The sequence below is a fragment of the Scatophagus argus genome, chromosome 5 (genome assembly GCF_020382885.2).
Source record: "Scatophagus argus isolate fScaArg1 chromosome 5, fScaArg1.pri, whole genome shotgun sequence".
NCBI classification, from domain to species: domain Eukaryota; kingdom Metazoa; phylum Chordata; class Actinopteri; family Scatophagidae; genus Scatophagus; species Scatophagus argus.
This window is the reverse complement of record NC_058497.1, coordinates 24746845-24764116: the sequence shown is the minus strand read 5'-3', so window position 1 is coordinate 24764116 and position 17272 is coordinate 24746845. Positions and strand designations below refer to the sequence as shown.

At 42.8% G+C, this 17272-nt stretch overlaps 1 protein-coding gene across 5 annotated transcripts in view; it reads right to left on the bottom strand.

Annotated features, from left to right (window-relative positions):
• The window catches only part of pak4 (p21 protein (Cdc42/Rac)-activated kinase 4), a 28352-nt gene extending 11365 nt beyond the window's left edge, over nt 1–16987 (bottom strand). For 2 of the 5 annotated variants that reach the window (XR_006843417.1, XM_046389966.1), the window contains exons 1-4: nt 16842–16987; nt 1012–1248; nt 521–732; nt 235–439 (exon numbers count right to left, since the gene is read on the bottom strand). Coding sequence is in view for 4 of the 5 variants with exons in the window: in XM_046389966.1 (XP_046245922.1) it covers nt 235–439; nt 521–732; nt 1012–1212 (618 nt within the window). In the remaining variant the exon portion in view is untranslated. The other 3 variants (XM_046389967.1, XM_046389968.1, XM_046389969.1) reach the window with 3 other exon arrangements.
• Between the last annotated feature and the right edge of the window lie 285 nt (nt 16988–17272).

Sequence of the window (17272 nt, the reverse complement as noted above, 5' to 3'; positions counted from 1 at the left end):
GGAACATGTGAGAAAAAAGGATGACAAGGTTTACAAGAGGACAACAGCAACATGGTGGCTTTCCCGCTGCAGTGTCTCATTTGAATATCAAATCAAAGATGGTCAAAGGTTATTAACTAAAATGCACTCTGGCTTTTTAGACTTTCAAACCATTAGCTGCCACAATGGACGTATCAAGCTAAGACTTCACATGAAGATGAGGTGCTGGGTCCAGGATTAATCTTCAGTCCCTACCTGGTCCCGGTCCCGAGGCTCTCTATCTCTGTGAGGTGGAGGAGGAGGGCCGGAGCCTGGCCTATCCCTGTGGGCCCTGCTGGGCTCTTGGCCCCGGGGCTGCTGCTGGGGACGAGCCTGGCCTACCTCATCCCACTGAGGACGGACCGCACGCTGACCCGGGCGGGGGTCACCTCCACTCTGATGGTCTGGTCTGGGTCGGTCTCTGAAAAGCAAAGTGGCACAAACAGAGGTATAGATACTGACACAGTTTCTGGTATTACTTTAGTTTAACTGAACTCCTTACCTGTCCTGTCTGTCTGGGTGTGAGTAGTGTCTGTGATGAGGATCGCCGTTCTCGTGCCCTCCTCCTCCTGAAGAGGTTGAGTCCTTGCGAGGCTGGGTGGGAGGGCTGCCTCGTCGCAGGGAGTTGGAGCGAGTCACAGACATGGTGTCAAATTCATCCAACAGCCACGTCAGAGAGCCGTCCGCTCCCAGCTTGCTGCCACGTACAATAGTCTGGAGGTTTTAACAGGAAACAACCAGTGGACTTCAGTCAAGTGATGTGAGGGCCCTAACATACAAAGTCTGTCTCTCAATCTGAATCTCTCACTTTGGTAAATCTGCCATGTGTTAAGTAGTGAGAATTGGTGGGTGCTTAAAAGTTTATATTATTCTGTTTTCTGTTGTTATTATTCTGACCTTCATTGGGTTTATAAGTGACTGTTCAACCAACATTCAGCTTTACAGAAGTTTTGCATCATCATTTTCCTGAGCTAAGAACTTCACTCATCCCACCTTGCGTGGCTCTACAGTAGTGATGACAGTTACGTCGATGAAGGGTTTGGGCCTTTTGGCCGTGTCCTCGATGAGCGACTGCCATTGCCTTGGCAGTCCGACAAACTTCTGCTCCTGCTCGTCGAAGTCTGTATGCACACGATGCTCAAAGTTAGACGGAGCGGAGATCTGGATACGAGACTTCTTCTTTTTGGTGAACATGACGGCGGCTGAGGCAGCTGCGGCCGAGCATCAGACCTGCAGGGAGGAAGCAGGAAAAGAGAGGAGAGTCAGCAGGGAACAGTGAGGAGGAAAATGCAAATCTGAAAGTACCAAGGGACATATGTAAAACAAACCACCCATGCATGCACACAAGCATGCCGACAGGCCATGACAGCAACCACAGCAAACACCAAATTACTGTTCTTAAAAGTCCACTTGAAGGAACTTGGCCCAAATAGTATTTAAAAATATTGATTATAATGAGCTCGAAATGCAGGCTGGGTGTGGTTTCCTATAAAATTCAATTAATGGCTGAGAGAGGGTAAACTATTTCAACCAAATTTAGAACAAGGCCTGGATTATCGTGACATCCAAACGGATGGTTACCGGGACACCACTGACTCACAGTATTTCTGTTTGTTCTGCTTTCCAGAGTCTGCCTGGAAGACGAGCAGCAGATCGGCTTCTACTAGAAGACGAGTTCCTCACATGCACGCTGTAAATCTAATCAAAATGGCAACATCTTTGCAAGAAGAACAGCAGCTTTGTTGTCCTTGCATAATCACAGAAAAAGACAAGCTGTAGCAGCAGACCTCTTCACTTTTTAATTTTCCAGTGCAGTTGGTGCCCTTCAAACTCCAGCTTACTTCTCAGCAACTGACTGAAAGCTTATAAAGCGGCAAACAAACCGATGTGGATAAAACCGACATCACCACGATAAAAAGGCTTTGTGTGTGTAATTTCAGCCTACTGCACATTTTCAGGCATACTGTATTAAAGCAGTGGGGACCTTTAGCTGAAGGTCATCAGCAGGCTCAACAACAGACCCACTGCTGGTCTCCCATTGCTAATGACAGCATAACTGCTCCTGTTCCAGCATTTCCTAATGGACATAACAACACAACATCAGAGTAGCGTTTCAATGATCCATTTCGTCGTCATCACAGCTCAGGTATCACTCTGCGTTGTGCAGGTACACAACAGACTGACTGCTGTTGACAGCTCACTTTCAGTCAGACTAAACAGATGCATACTCTGTTCTGGCTTCATTTAAAAATAATTCTGACTGAGACTTATCAGTGTGTGAAAGAGCCAGGATGCCTATGACGACTTTTCCCAGCCTTCGTATCTAAACATACAGTCTGGTGACATTTTCCTCCCATAGCTGATGGCTGCCTGCATCAGGACTCGGATACAAGATGGGCCTCCAGATAAAGCACAAAACAGTATTAATAATATTCTCGATCCACTACACAATGAAAGTCAACTAGGTGGGCAAAATATTAGACGCCGTCGTGTTGTGCATGCTGGCTCACCGCCACACGGTCATGTGACATGTTTAATACCATCTGTACTTCTCCTGCTATAACAAGGCAAAATGTCTGCTGTGAAAAACACAACAACAAAAACGAGAAATATTTTGTTCTGAGTTTATAACAGAACTGCTGTATTAATATTACACAACAATTACAGTTTTTACTGTTCTGGTAATGTATGGGTCATAAATCCTGCAAAAAAAGTTCCTTTTTCCTTTGACTTTAGTCTTTCAATTTTAACACAGTTTTACCGCCTCATATTGTCCTACTGTGAATCAATTGCAATAACAAGTGCATCATTGCAGAAGTCCACACCTAATCATGGAAATCTGCTGCTGCTGAGGCTGAGTGAACTAAAAACCCAAGGATGGTGGAAAAACTCTCAACCTCGCTGCTCTGACAGTGGGCATCAAAGGAGACACTCCCAGTAGCCAAACAGAGGCTCTCCACAGCAACCAGAAGCAGGCCCTGCTGGGCCGCTGAGGGGGCATTTGGCTTGTTCGAGTCTGCCACAGCCTTTTCTTCTTGTTTTTCTACAAAACACTGCACCCAACTCAGACCACCTACTCCAGAAAAGAGAAAAGAACAGGGGAAGTTAAAAACAAAGCCATGAAAAAGATGCAGAGATGTGAAGACCAGAAAGGGATGGGTGGATGGTGGGTGGGTGAGCTGAGTGCGAGGGCGATCTGGGCGGGTCATTAAGTTAGAGGGCATGAGTCATGCTGCCGCGCTCACAAATGTAGCATTAATAAAGCCTTTCACAGCAGGAGCGTTTTAAGTCTAGCAGGACCCGCCCAGGAACACACTAAGAAAAGCCAAGTTCACAGGCAACAATGCAACCTCAGCAGCACCGACACAAGACATCAACACTCGTCTAACAACAGCACGAGTACACCAGGACAAACTACCAATATGGATATTTATCATATACACTGAATATTTTTATTACATTGTGCAAAGCCAGCAGGACATAAAATGTTAAACAGCATTTTGCATGCAACTCATCTTCCAGTGTTGTTTGGGGTTTATGCAGTCATGCACATGTGCCCAAATGCCTTTGCAAAAGTTCCTGCTCTCAGGCACAACTTGATTAATAGCTGTGCTCATAAATTACTCTCTAATGCCACATCATTAAAAAGAGAATGAAGAATGATGGCATAAAACCATCATGTATTCCAGTCAAATTTTGAAAATGACAGAACATCCTTATAATTTTACCAAACATCACAGTCACAAGTAACCTTAAATGTTTGGTGAATAATTTTCCATGTGTTTTCCATCCAATACATCAAAATTAGATTTGTCACTCTTGGTGTAGTTGAAGTGTCCTGAAAGTTGAAAAGCAATTTCACGTCATACCCACGCTACAGTACAAGTCCACATTAGGCTACATGTTCACAAACAGTTATTTCTCTAAGAAAAGTGTTTGTCTCCACCCAACTACCATCTCTGGATTTTATAACCATTAGCAAAACTATCTCGTAACAGCAAGGTTATAACACTGGTGATAAATGCCTCTTTGCAGTCATAATGAGTCTGGTGACAACAGAGATGAGGCCTATAAATCACTGGAAAAGCCTATCATTAGTGTTGGGCTGAAACAGCAATACAGTCAATCAATGCATCTGAACGCTGGGGCACAGACAGTAACCGCTGCCTTAAGGAAGGATGAACTTAATGAAGACTGGAGGAAGAGGAGGTGGCTGGAGAAATTAAACTATCACCTGCAAAGTGCAATAACATAAACCAATCTGTACATGCACCCTATGATTAGATCTGCTATGTGCAAGATAGGAACAGCTAGAGCTATTAGTTAATGGCCTGAGAGTTGTAACATTTCACTGAAAGCATAAGGAGTTTCAACAGGCTGTAAATCAGGACAAAAAGTCATCATGTGGGTATTGAGAATGACACCGAGAGTCTCATATTCACAGACAGCGGTCTGGCTGTGAATCAGGGAGGATTGTGGCTTTCAAACCCTGAGCTTTTTGCTGCATCTGGAAACACATGGTTCACACACTCTCAGCTTCAGGGCTGTTGGTGGAAAAACAAGATTTTACCGCCGCTGCTGCTGTCAAGAGCCACGACAGGATAAGGTTTACATGTGACAAAGGCTAAACAGCAAACACAGATTCTGATTTGGTGGCGTACATGCAGTTGACTGTCTGAATAACAGCTGCAGCAGGTGTATGGTCACTTTCCCCTCCGCCCACATCACCATAAAACGGAAAACAACCGGTACATGAGAGTAGCAGGTGTCTGCTCCTTTTGACCACAAGATGATTTGTTTCATTTACTGCTTAAATGGAAACACAAAGACTGAATTAACGGCCAAATTACTGATGTTTTTCAAATGGAACATGACTTACTCAAAAACAGAAAACAGTAGAAAGCAGCATGGAGGCAGTGGCAATCACTTATTTCCAAAGCCAAAGGTGACACCCTCAAATTTTGTCTACAATCTAAAGAAATTCAATTTTCTGGTCTCTTAAGAAGCCAGAATATATCCACATTAGACAAGCTGAAATCAGAGAAATTGGATATTTTTTCTCATAAAGTTTCTAATTAAGGCAATAAATACCTGATGATTAGCACAGAGTGATTTGATGCAGGCATGAATGCAGACTGTACCGGTTCCCACTGAAGACAAAAGCCAGATGTTAGAGGGTGTTAGAGGGGGTTTTTGTCCAGTCTGAATGGGCTGGTAGACTCAGCCTCTCTCCCTAACTCTCTCCCTCTGCATTGCTCCGCTGCCTCTCATGTATGCCTGGCTGAACAGTGAGAAAGCCTGTCTGATTAGTGGGCCAGAGCCAGGCTGATGAGCTCTGCTGTCCTCCAGCCTGATTCAAGTAATGCACATGGGTGGTCCACACTTGGAAAGACACCATTGGCCACAACAATACTATTTAACTGCAATGACACTGTCAGGTCTGAACCCGCTCTGAATCAGAACCAGATCCAAACTTTTACAGGCTGTGAATCTGCTCAGGAAAAGGGGTTTTATTCTCTTTAGTAGTAACTCCAAACCTCACGCAAAGGAGGAAGTCTGTCAGGACAGACGGCCAAAAAGAATAAGAAAGTCATTTACGATAAACGACAGTATATATAAAAATAAGTACAAAAAAACAAAATATTGTTTACGCCAACATGATTTGGTTTCTTTACATGCTCAAACATGACAAGAAATGGATGTTTTGACACAAAGAAAAAAAATGCTTCGCCATTCAAACAGAAATTCTTTCTACAGAGGACGTTCTGTTGCAAAATCCCTTTGAGGAAGAAATATCACTAAAGCATTCAAGGGTCACGTTCTTAAATACATCTAATGCAGTCCACGCATGACGAGCAGGGCAGGGCTGCAACCATTTAGTCGCACTTTGCAGCCACTGTTGCAGTCAGTGATAATAAATTTTATAACTACAAGCACAAGTGTGACTTGAAAATATGTCACCTGTTTTGTTTTTTTGTTTGTTTGTATTTTTCATCGTATATCATATAAAACATTACACTTGCGATCTCTACCCCCAAAGAGAGGAAGAGGAAGTGACACGGCACCTGGACGCAGACGTGACCAGATTATCATAGTTAACAAAAACAAGGATGCAGCCATGTCAGACACAAGACCTACGTTACATAAGGCTGACCTTCAACCTATCCAGAAAGCAGCAACCTGACATAAAAGCGAAAGACACAAACAGGTGTATCATCATCATTACATGTTTCCTCCCTTCTTTCTTGCACAGCTACAACCTTAAGAAGACACTACAGCACTCAGGGCTTGAGAAGGCCAACGTATACACACTTCAGAAGTCAAAATAAATCTTTACGGCTCCGGAGGAATCACTTCAGAGACGGTTTGGAGAATCTAACTAAGCCGTCTAATTACTTCTTAGCTTGGAGTTGATTTATGACAAACTATAAGTGCAAACTAAATCAACAAGAAGATCAAACAGTTTAGTGCTTGTTCAGCAAATCGTCCCTTCATTACGAGCACAAACATTTACTAAAAACCTGCATTTCAGGTTAGTGTTTCAAAACATAACATGTACTGAATACTGACATTTAACTGAAGTCTTCTGAACACTTTTAATCACAAACTGGAGGCCATATTACTTGTAGCTGACTAAGTCTCATGCCTGATGCAAAACTCTGAAGTTTTGGGATGACTGGAGTAACTTTAATTAATGCATAAAAACTCTGTTGTTCACATAAAGGCCACAATGAGTGCAAAATGCCAAAATATTTCAGCTGACCACATTTCCAGACTTGAGGCAATGAATAGCCTCTAAATGATGGCTGGTAACCTGCCAAAATAACTGGTAGAGTACATTAAGTTACCAGCCAAGGCAAAGAAAAAACATCACCAGTGTGTGTCAGGCGGCGATTTCTCACGCTAGATTTAATATACAGTATTTTTACCTAAATGGCCCCTTGAGGTGGAGCTCACCAAGGCAAAGGAATGAATGTATTAGCCTGTCAATGTGATACAACACAAATACACTGATTTAAAAAGCGAGATGCCAAAAAAGCAGACAGCAGTGCTCTGGTTGTTATGGTGCTCTTACATTAGCCTGCTGGAGCTGAATCGAGGTGATAATTAATAGCATGTTCTTTCACTGCTGCAAACAAACACACACACACACACACACACAGGACAGCAGCTCTTTCCGAGTGTTTCCCAGATTTATAAAGTGCTGTGCAAACATACTGCACACTGTGCGACCTTGGAGCTACTGACTGCTCTAACAACCATCAGCCAGTTCACAACAGTGGCGGAAAGCAGCTGGGGACATTTACTCAATTACTGTGCTCTACAATTGTGAGGTAATTGCACCTTACTTGACTATTTCCATTTTATTCTACCTTATACTTCCACTTCACTGGAGAGGTAAGCTGCTGCACTAAACCAGCCAGCTGCATATAAAGTGGTCAAAGTGGCTCCCCACCCCGAGCAGCTACAGCAGGAAAACACAGTTCACACACAGATGCCTCAGTGTCAAAAATATAATAACGTCATTTTACTACAGTTTGAGTGCTTAATACTTAAGTATTTAGCTGCTAGATCACACTGTAACTCAACAGTATTTTCAATGCAAGGCTGACATGTTACGCAGTATTTTTACACTGCTTTATTGGCATTTTATTTAGTTCAGTAAAATATCTGAACACTCATCCACAATGTTCAGTGTGTGTGTGTGTGTGTGTGTGCGTGTGTGTGTGTGTGTGTGTGTGTGTGAGAGAGAGAGAGAGAGTCTCAGCTTCTATATAAGACCAATAGCCTGTTTACATCTGCCTATTATTGCAGTAAACTGGGTAGTTAAGAGAGAAGCAGCTGTTATTCTTAATTCCCATGACACAACCAGCTGATGTTAGCATCACGAGCTCTCTAATGTAACAGGTAGCAGCTGACTTCAGTCACTTCAGGAAGATTATTTCAAAACAGAAGGTCGGGTATTTATGGAGTCCTGCCTCTTACAGCCTGTCCACACAGTTCCATGGAGTCAGAACATGGACTTTCACTGGCTATCACTCTTTCAGTCATCAGGAAAGGACTGCATATCAAAGACTCGAGGTTCCTGACTGAAGTGAGACCATAAGTATGCTTAATGTTTACAAATTGAAAGAGCGGTTAAAATTGAACCTCTGCTGATTTGAGCTCATAGTATCGCCTGGAAAGATGGGCAGCCTGAAATCCTGACAAAGGCGAGCAACTCGGGCCTGAGACTGACAACAGTTACCCTGGTAGTGTAATAAAATATAACTGCAAGAGAGTGGGATTTGGATTTGAGGGTTGATTGCTTGTCAGTTTAAATTATGATTCAAACCATGTCTAGACGAATAAAACAGACTGAAATTGGAAAGAATGAAAATATGAGTTTTGCTATAACATTCAGATACCCTCTGAGTGATAAAACACTCATCTGAGAAGATACACAACATAAAGGATCAATGAAACTTGTGAATTCTACCAACATGGTACTGATTTAAAACCAACTGAAAGAACAAATTCCTACATTCTGTTTTAGCAAATATGCCTGAGAAATACCTGTACCTAAGATTTCTTCACAAGCAGAACAAATACCAAAGCATTGGAAACCTAAGAGCGTCTCACAGTAATAACTCCAAACTACTCCTCGCTGTCAAACAGCATAAAACAAAGCTTCAGCACATGACAGCACCTGACTTCCTACAGAGCTTCAACACGAGGCCACGGAGTAACAGTAAATCACTACTGCTGTTCTGCCTGGCCCATGTGTCACCAACACTTGTGCAGAGAGAGACAGATGACCGGGGTCAGCTGAGTGTAACAGCTGGCCTGACGGTCAGTAACATGAGCGGTCTGTAACAGGTCTGAAGGCAGTTAGAAGAGCCAGCCATGCAGTCAGTTCCCAGCAGTCCGACAGGACAGAAATCATCCCTCACCTGGTCGCCGTCGCCGCCTCCACCTCCACACAGCGCAAACAATTAAGTTATTATCTTTTCTTTATGACTCACAGCTAATCCCGGCTGTGGGATTTTCACAGCGGAGTTGTGTTGCTGTGCCACAGATTAACTTTCGCTCGGCGCGGCGCAGCTCTGATTTACGCCTACAACTCTTCACTTGTTTTACGAGCGAGTTCAAATACAATACAGCAACAAAAACGTCAGAGAAACCCGGAAATACTGAGTCACAGGTAGTCTTTTAGCCAGCAGCAACACATTGTCCACCTGATCTCGTGTCGGGGGGGGGACTCCCTGCAGCAACAAAACTTGTCTCCGTGAAGAACTTTGTCGGAGGCTTCGTTACGTCCTCGTGACAGAAACGAAACGGGCACGAGGGCTGTTAGCGGCCGCTAACGCGCTCAAAACACACGCAGGGAAACTCGGAGCGCCGCGTCGGGTAAAGTGTGTCGCATTCCTATGGTTTCAGCAAACCCCGGCCCAGTATCGTGACGTCAGAGGGAGGGAGGGGAGGAGAGGGAGGGGGGAGAGGGACAGACGGGTAAGCAAGTTCGTGTCCTGTCAAATAAAGGTCCACTGGCCTCAGAATTTAACAATAACAGACACATTCAGGTGTGTGCTGTTACCTGTGTACCTTGTTTTGTTTTTGTTTTTTTACTTTACAATTTAATGACATCTGCAGACGTAAACCTAGAGATATTCAATACACAAAGTATAACACAGAACAGTAAAGAACCAATTCATTTTGACACTTTTTCCGCGGAAAAATGTACTCAAATTATTAAATGCATATCAAGACCTTGTTTTTGCATCTCCAGTGAGTAGTTTAGGTTCATGAGGATATTTATTATTTTTTCAGATTCGGTAGAAAGCTAAAGTGCTTTTTTACTATTATTTATGTTTGCTTTCGGCACGTGACTCACTTTTGCACAACAGATGATGGCTCAAATTATTACTATTCATAGCGGCCTGATCAGGACAAGTTACTGTGAAATACCACGACTGCATGCTAATACAAACAGATCCATCGCCACTCAAACAGTGAGCCACGGCTGACGGAAACACAACTGAAACAAAACTTGGAGCCACGCTGGAACTGTGACAGCAATGTTGTTGTCGTTTTAATGGAACGCTGAAATGCTGCCTGCAAAAAAATAAAAAAATAAAAAATTTGCTTAGTTACGCATTGTGCTGGGAGTGCTGCCAACCTAAACAAAGAGTTTTGACAAGCTTCCAAAAAACAAAAAGCAAACAAAAAAAAAACAGAATTTGTCAGAGGAATAATTCAAAGTGATTCATTTTTAACGCAAACTTGTTTTTACACGTCTTGTTGCCATACCAACTGAAGTCCAAGATTACAAACATCACCAAAGTTGTTTCAGCCTCATGTAAACGAATTAGTAACTGAACAAACTGCTTTAAAAATCATAAAAACCTTCCATATTTACTTCCTGCTTTCAGGAGAACTTAAAACAGATCAGTGATCAGTTTATAACGGGAGTCCCTTATCAAAGCCAGTCCAGGTGATTCTGTTTGTTTCACTATCTGCTATCCACCATCTAGCAGACTACAAGGTGTCAGCATAACATGGAAAAACGGCCTGTTGACATTCCTGTGAGTGTAAAAATACAGCAGGAACAGGTCCAGTCAACGTATCCCGGCCAATAAGGCACACAAACCTGCCGATGCCGAGGCCGAGTTCAAACAAAGCACGCACTGTCGCAGCCAATGAGGGCTGACTTCCACAGGCAGGTTGTGGAATGTGGAAAGGTCAATGATAAAGACGGCAGGGAGAGCACACAGGCTGGCCGACACACATCTCAGCACACACACTCAGCGCCGGATGGTCTCACTGAGCACAGGACCTGCAGACCTTCACTTCCCCTGCGCTTACTGACACACACACACACACACACACACACACACTCACACAAAAGTCAAGTTCACTGCCAGGAAGGTTCATGAGCTACCTACAAGTTTGAAGATGAATGAGACATTAAAGGTCACAGCTGACAGAAACAGTAAAACAAGAGAAGGAGAGAGAGATCCATCACTCAGCTCTTGTTTGACAAGTCAAGTTGGACTACAGTTATGGTAGTACAGTAAAATACAGTAAAATATGACCTCTAACTCAGATTCCACATTACTTTGTGTTGAACTGCTCTCATCATAACTGGCTGGTGCTACTGCACGACGTGACGTTACGCATCAAAGCATACAGTAAAGCGTGACTCAGTGCGGCACCATCATTACTCTGTGACGGTATGTTGTCAAAAACAGGGACAGTGATGCGATGTTGTTGCACAGAAGTCAAACATCACATCAGTCTCCCCTGTCATTAGTGAGACCAGTCATCATCACTGCATCCACTGGCCTCAGATTTACTGTCTGCAAGGCACAAACCGAGACTCGACTCAGACCAGAAACACAGTGAAGGGAAGAAGCTGATCAATGAACTGCTGGTAAACACTATTCCTCTATTACAACAGCCACCACTGTGTTGCTTATGAGCATACACATTCTATACACTCAGCACACATATGTTTATCTTATCGATGAGAGGCTCATGCTTGTGACAGGACAGGATGTAAACATTAATGGCCTCCTCCTGGGCTGAGCTGGAATGTTGACTAGTTTAGTTACCTTAGTTAGCTGCCTCATGCACATGATGTGATGCCCACTTCCTTCTGTGTGGTAATACAGAACGAACACAGTTCCTACATGAAAGTGCTCACAACAAAGTCTGTGGATTAACCTGAGTAAACAGATGACGATTTCTGCAAAGGGAAATTACTGTTGAGCTTTTCAGACGTATTCAGTGAAGTGCTGCTGATTGTAACTGAGAGAAGGCAGACATCTCATCTCCACAACTCACAACAAAACAATCCAGATGGATAAACAGCACTACAGGCAAGCGGAAAAATATGCATTTTTGATTTTGGAATGAACAGGTCATTTAAGTTGATTCTTTTTAAATAGATCAACCAAATCCATCTGACTTATTGTTTTGGTTGTGTGGGTTTATTTAGATTGTGTTTTATTTACATTCCAAAGTCTGGATATTATCAAAATATGATCATAAGTTCATAGCTCTTTGAAAGTTTGTATTTGCATTACTCTGCACTGGAATAAAACAGTCTTACAATAATATGACAATAATACTGTTTATCAGAAATATTTATATCGTGACAGGCCTCCTCATGAACAAGAAAGGACTAGCAGAACTCAAAGTTTCATGCCAAGAAAACATTCCAGATGCATTCAGTAGTTCCCTCAGAATTACGTCTTGACCTGAAATGCTGAAAACTATCAAAAGATTTTACAATAACATTTCTTGAAGCTGTTGTATTAATCTTATAGCTCTTAGATGGTACATGCCAGGGGATCCTGACCCCGGGAAAGAATCCCATACTTACTTACAGAGCACTGCAACCCAAGTCCTGCCTGTCTCATCCAGATTATTCCAGTGTCATGAAAGTGCAAAAGACATGAACAGAAGAGCAGCTTTTTTTCCTCTTGTTACACCTCTCTCTACAACATACTGCCATTCACCAGCATGAGAACAACTGAGGCTCAATGTGTTCATCATCCAGAACTCTCTTTGTTTTGTTTTGTTATGTGTGTGTGTGTGAAACCTCCATATCACTGGGAAGGTGCAGGCCCAAGCTTGATTTTTCAACAGTACATGTAAGCACAGGAACAAAACTGTTCACTCTGTCACTGCGTGCAAAGCCGGACACACAGAGAGAAGAACAGCATGGAGGTTATCCCGATGGCTCCACAAGTCGTTCCAACAATTACCAGCAGGGGAAGCAATTCAGGCCTGTAATGATCAATTTCTTTATAGCTTAATCAGATTTCTGGATTAACCAATGAGTCGTTTGGTCTATAAAATGTCAGAAAATAATGTCAGATACCTGTGATTTTTTTTTAACCAATATGTTCAGGAAATAAATAAACAAATAAAAAGAAAATTCCCTGATCTCTAGCTACATATCAAATCCATCAGTAATTTTTAACTCTCTGTACTCCATGCTGTCCACAATCCTGGCTCAGACTAAGCCTCAAAATAGGCTATTGTTTGATACCAAATATCTCTTTAATTCATACGCTGTTCTCATCTCTGATCTCGAGCACCTAGAGGGCTGTGTTGATGTTGGCTGCTGCAGTCATTCCAGAGAGGATTTTCTTTCCTCTAAGGAAATAAGCCTGGCTCTTTCTCCCTGTTACAGTGAAGAATCATAATGTAGAGTCTGATATGACCCTCAGCATGTTTTCCCTTCTCCTTCTCTTCTCCACCCAGGCCTTATTTAATCCAGAGAGCTTACCATGATCCTCCGTCTCCAGATTCTTTAAGATGGATCATTTTTAATAAGTCAATGAGCAACTGTAGATGTTTTCCATTTACTTTTTCTTGCTTGTGCAGACAAAAAAAAATCCTTTTAAGTATGTCTGACAAAATATCCTGTCAAAAGTGAGAAATGAAAGAAAGAAATCAAGGGATTAACCAGATAATAACCAAAAAGCAAAACAGAGAGAAACAAAGAATCAAAGTTTATTCATCCTAAAGTTCTTCTTGCTCTCTCTCTTCCAAAACTTCCTTCTTCATCACTCCCCTGGCGTGAGGTGGAGTTGGGACTTTTCACTTTTTGAGCTCCACTGCTGTGTTTTCTGTGCAGATCTGGTTGTTGGGCTGTTCGGCTTTAGTTGAATCTGGCCCAGTGGTTGCTCTGCACCTCGCCTCCCCCCTCGCCCCCCCCCCCTCATGCTGCCTCTCTCTGGACTCTCCACAAACACCCTGACCTACCTGCATGCAGAGGGAAAAGTATCCATTTTCATCTTTGCTCTCTGTCTTCCTCCCATATCACTCGACTGCCAACTCTCTCTCACTCTTTCACACACACACACACACACACACACACACACATAGCACTTCCCTCTTCTTTTTAAAGGCAATACCATCTTTTTCTGTGAAACTCGATACCAGGAGAAAGATAAGAGATAAGAGTTTCCACAGTCACTCATCCACCACAGCATAAACTCAACAAACACGGAAACAAAGAGGTTGGAACAAGAGGAAGAAAACAGAAGGGAGGGCACAAATAATAGAGAACCAAAGTTACAACTAACAATGATCTTCATTGTTGATTTAATCAAAGACGTAAATTAATCATTCACTTGATAAAAAAGTCAGATATTAATCCAAGTGTTAAAATGACTCTCAGAGTAAAAAAAAAAAAGTAAAAAATAAAAAATGATTTGCTTGTGTCTTCATCAATTAACTAATTACAATGAACTGATCGGCAAGTACATTTTTGTTCCTCGTGACATCACATCTAATAAATGTGATCAGAATATCAGGCAGTCGAAATGCTAAATACTGAAGATACTGACATCTTGAGAGTCTTCGGTATAAAATGTGAACATGAAAGTAGTTAAGAAAAGCTAAACCTCTGGAAATGTGCACAGCAGGGAACACAGTTGCTGTTCTGCCATCAACTCTCTGATTTTTTGGGGAATCAACCTCTTCACTCAGACCACAATGGACAATCACATTTTCTCTTCCAGTCTCTCTCAATAACAAAGGACCCAACACAGAAAATGGCATTCATAACGTCAGTGTCTGATAAACAGCTACCATGCAGGATTACAGCAATAACAGGCACCCCAAATGTGCAGAGTGATGAAGCCAGCTTTCAACATTTTTATCTAATATGATCATTTGCAGCTTTGGCCTCGAGCTGACACCTCACATGTCAATGTGGAAACCGTCAGGAGTTCATGGAAGATGCATAAACAGCAGCTGTGTTTCGCTCTCTTTAAACAGATATACAGCAGGGAAGAAGGTCTGTCATTTGCCGCCTTTGTTTTTATACACTGAACCAAACCTGCGTGATTTTAGGAGTGCTGGACCAAAGAGTTTGAAGCTTCTTTCAAAACGTGACTTCAATTCAAATTCAAGAATTCAAATTCTACATCAACATTTAAATGCTGCAGGTCTGTTCATTCTGTTTATACCCAATAAAGATTCAAAGATGAGGCAATACACTGTGGCAAAGCGGAGCCAAACAGCACTCAGGGCAGGTGCTGGGCCAATAGAAGACAGCAATGAAAACACATATGGACTTAACGCTGCTCTTCATACTCAGCTAAACATACAGGGACACACAAATGCTCTTGTCATGTGATAGTCACCAGTGAAATATAAAGCCCACAAATAACAAGTTACATACAAATACACGATAAGAAAAGACACATGTATTCATAAAAAACACAAAATTATAAAAACGATCCTCACAGCATGATAGGATAACATCAGAGAAACACCCTCCATATTTGGATTAAATTTTGTTATGCGATTTTGTTCAACAAACATCTCGTTTGACTGCATTAGTGAGTGTTTAACCTGCTAGCCTATTTCCCCTGTGTGATTCATTCATTCATTCATTCATTCGCTTTGCTTTACCATGTCTAGCGGCCCCTCCTTTTCAATACACAGCAGATGATTGGAATGTTTCCACCATATTCCACATTCTCTTCACCAACGTGCTACTGGATACTAACTGGATTAAGAGATTAGCATGTTAACAAAGTCTAAAGAATTATTACAAATTCTATCCCGAAGTGGTCTTGTTGCCCGAGGTCCAACTCTTGCCTAGCTGCTAAACTGACAGTTGTTTCCTATACTACTACTAGAAAAGGGATCACAAAAACACCACAGTGAGCTGTTAGCTGTACAAACAGTATTACATTACAAAGATATGACTGTAATCTGCTGGGATAGGTAGCATGCTGATCTTCAAGTGCAACTTTTGTCAGCTGACCTGCAGTCCCCTTTGATTTCCCAGGCTGATATAGAGTTCCTTTTAACATCACTGGCAGGGCCGAGCCAATACAGTTGGGGATTGATTCTGATCAAACCGCTCACTGCTGGGGATGTGCATGTGAGTGTGCATGTGAGTGAGAAGAGTGACCCCAACATAAAGCTCTGGCATGCCAGGAATGTGTGGCGTACCCAGCACTAATCGCACAACCTTGCTGACTAACTAAGTGCACATTTCCACTCACTCACACACACTGCAGACACATGAACGCCTCGGGAGTAGCACGCATACATATCTGCCAGCTGAAGGCAGAGGAAGGAGGGGGGCACTGAGGACCCCAGGATATGGAGAAAGGACTTGTGTGAAAGGGGGAGAGAGCTATTTAATAAACTCTCAGACAGACAACATCCTCTCCTCTTTCAGCCTGGCGAGACAGCGCAAGGATGAGACACATAACCCCCTACCCGACTCACATGTGGACAGGGAAGTTTATCACGGTGGAGAACAGTAACCAGTTCAACGTACCCACACGTCACGCACTGTATTATCACTAACAGAGAAATGGCAGTGAGGACAAGTTGGCCTCGGTCATCCATAGCAGTTAGCAGGTAGACCGATAAGAAAAGCCAATTTTACCAGAACCAGCATGTCTCCTGGATTTGCCATTAAGCCGCCCTGCGAGCTTAGAGGGTCTTAGCCATTGACTGTATGGTCTTAGCAAAGAAACACAGCCCCAACGTAACACTGGCTTCATTAGGTGTCCGGAGATGCGGTGAAGTGTTGAACAACTTTCACAAGTGACTCATCACGGCGCACCGTGATCGCACCTCGAGGACGACACGCTCTTGAGACATTCATAACACACATTACATAACACACACATACACACACAGACCAGACCGAAGGAGGTTACTCTGGCCCCTCAGATTCAGACCCGAACGCGGCTAACGTTAGCCACAGTTAGCAACTGAACGGAGAGTAGAGGCGCCACAGGCTAAAGCACATCCCGCTTTAACTACAATTATTAGAACCAAATGTGCTTACTCACTCAGAAACTTCCGGAGGAAACTTTTTTTCCGCTGCCAACCTGAAATGGAAATAAACTTTCCTCTTCTTGAAAGAGCAGACGCGAGCAAACTTTGGTCAAACTGTGTAACATTAGCCGAAGTCTCACTTCGCCGACGCCATGTTGAACGGGGAAAAATACTACATCCGGGAAACTGCGACCAAGCTCCATGGCAACCGAGCCAGCGACGGCCCGCTGGGGAAACAGATGCGTGAAGGTAGCATGAATTAGCATAATATTAGAATTATTAGTATTACAAAACACAGACACTAAATATATGACTCTGCTGGGTCTGACTTAACGCTGTGAGTGCTGTACTGTACTTCTGTTGTACCCGTCACACAGACACAAAGTGAACCATGAAGCATTTAATGTTGAGGAGAAGCAGTTTAAATGTGGAGAAAAGCTCCAGC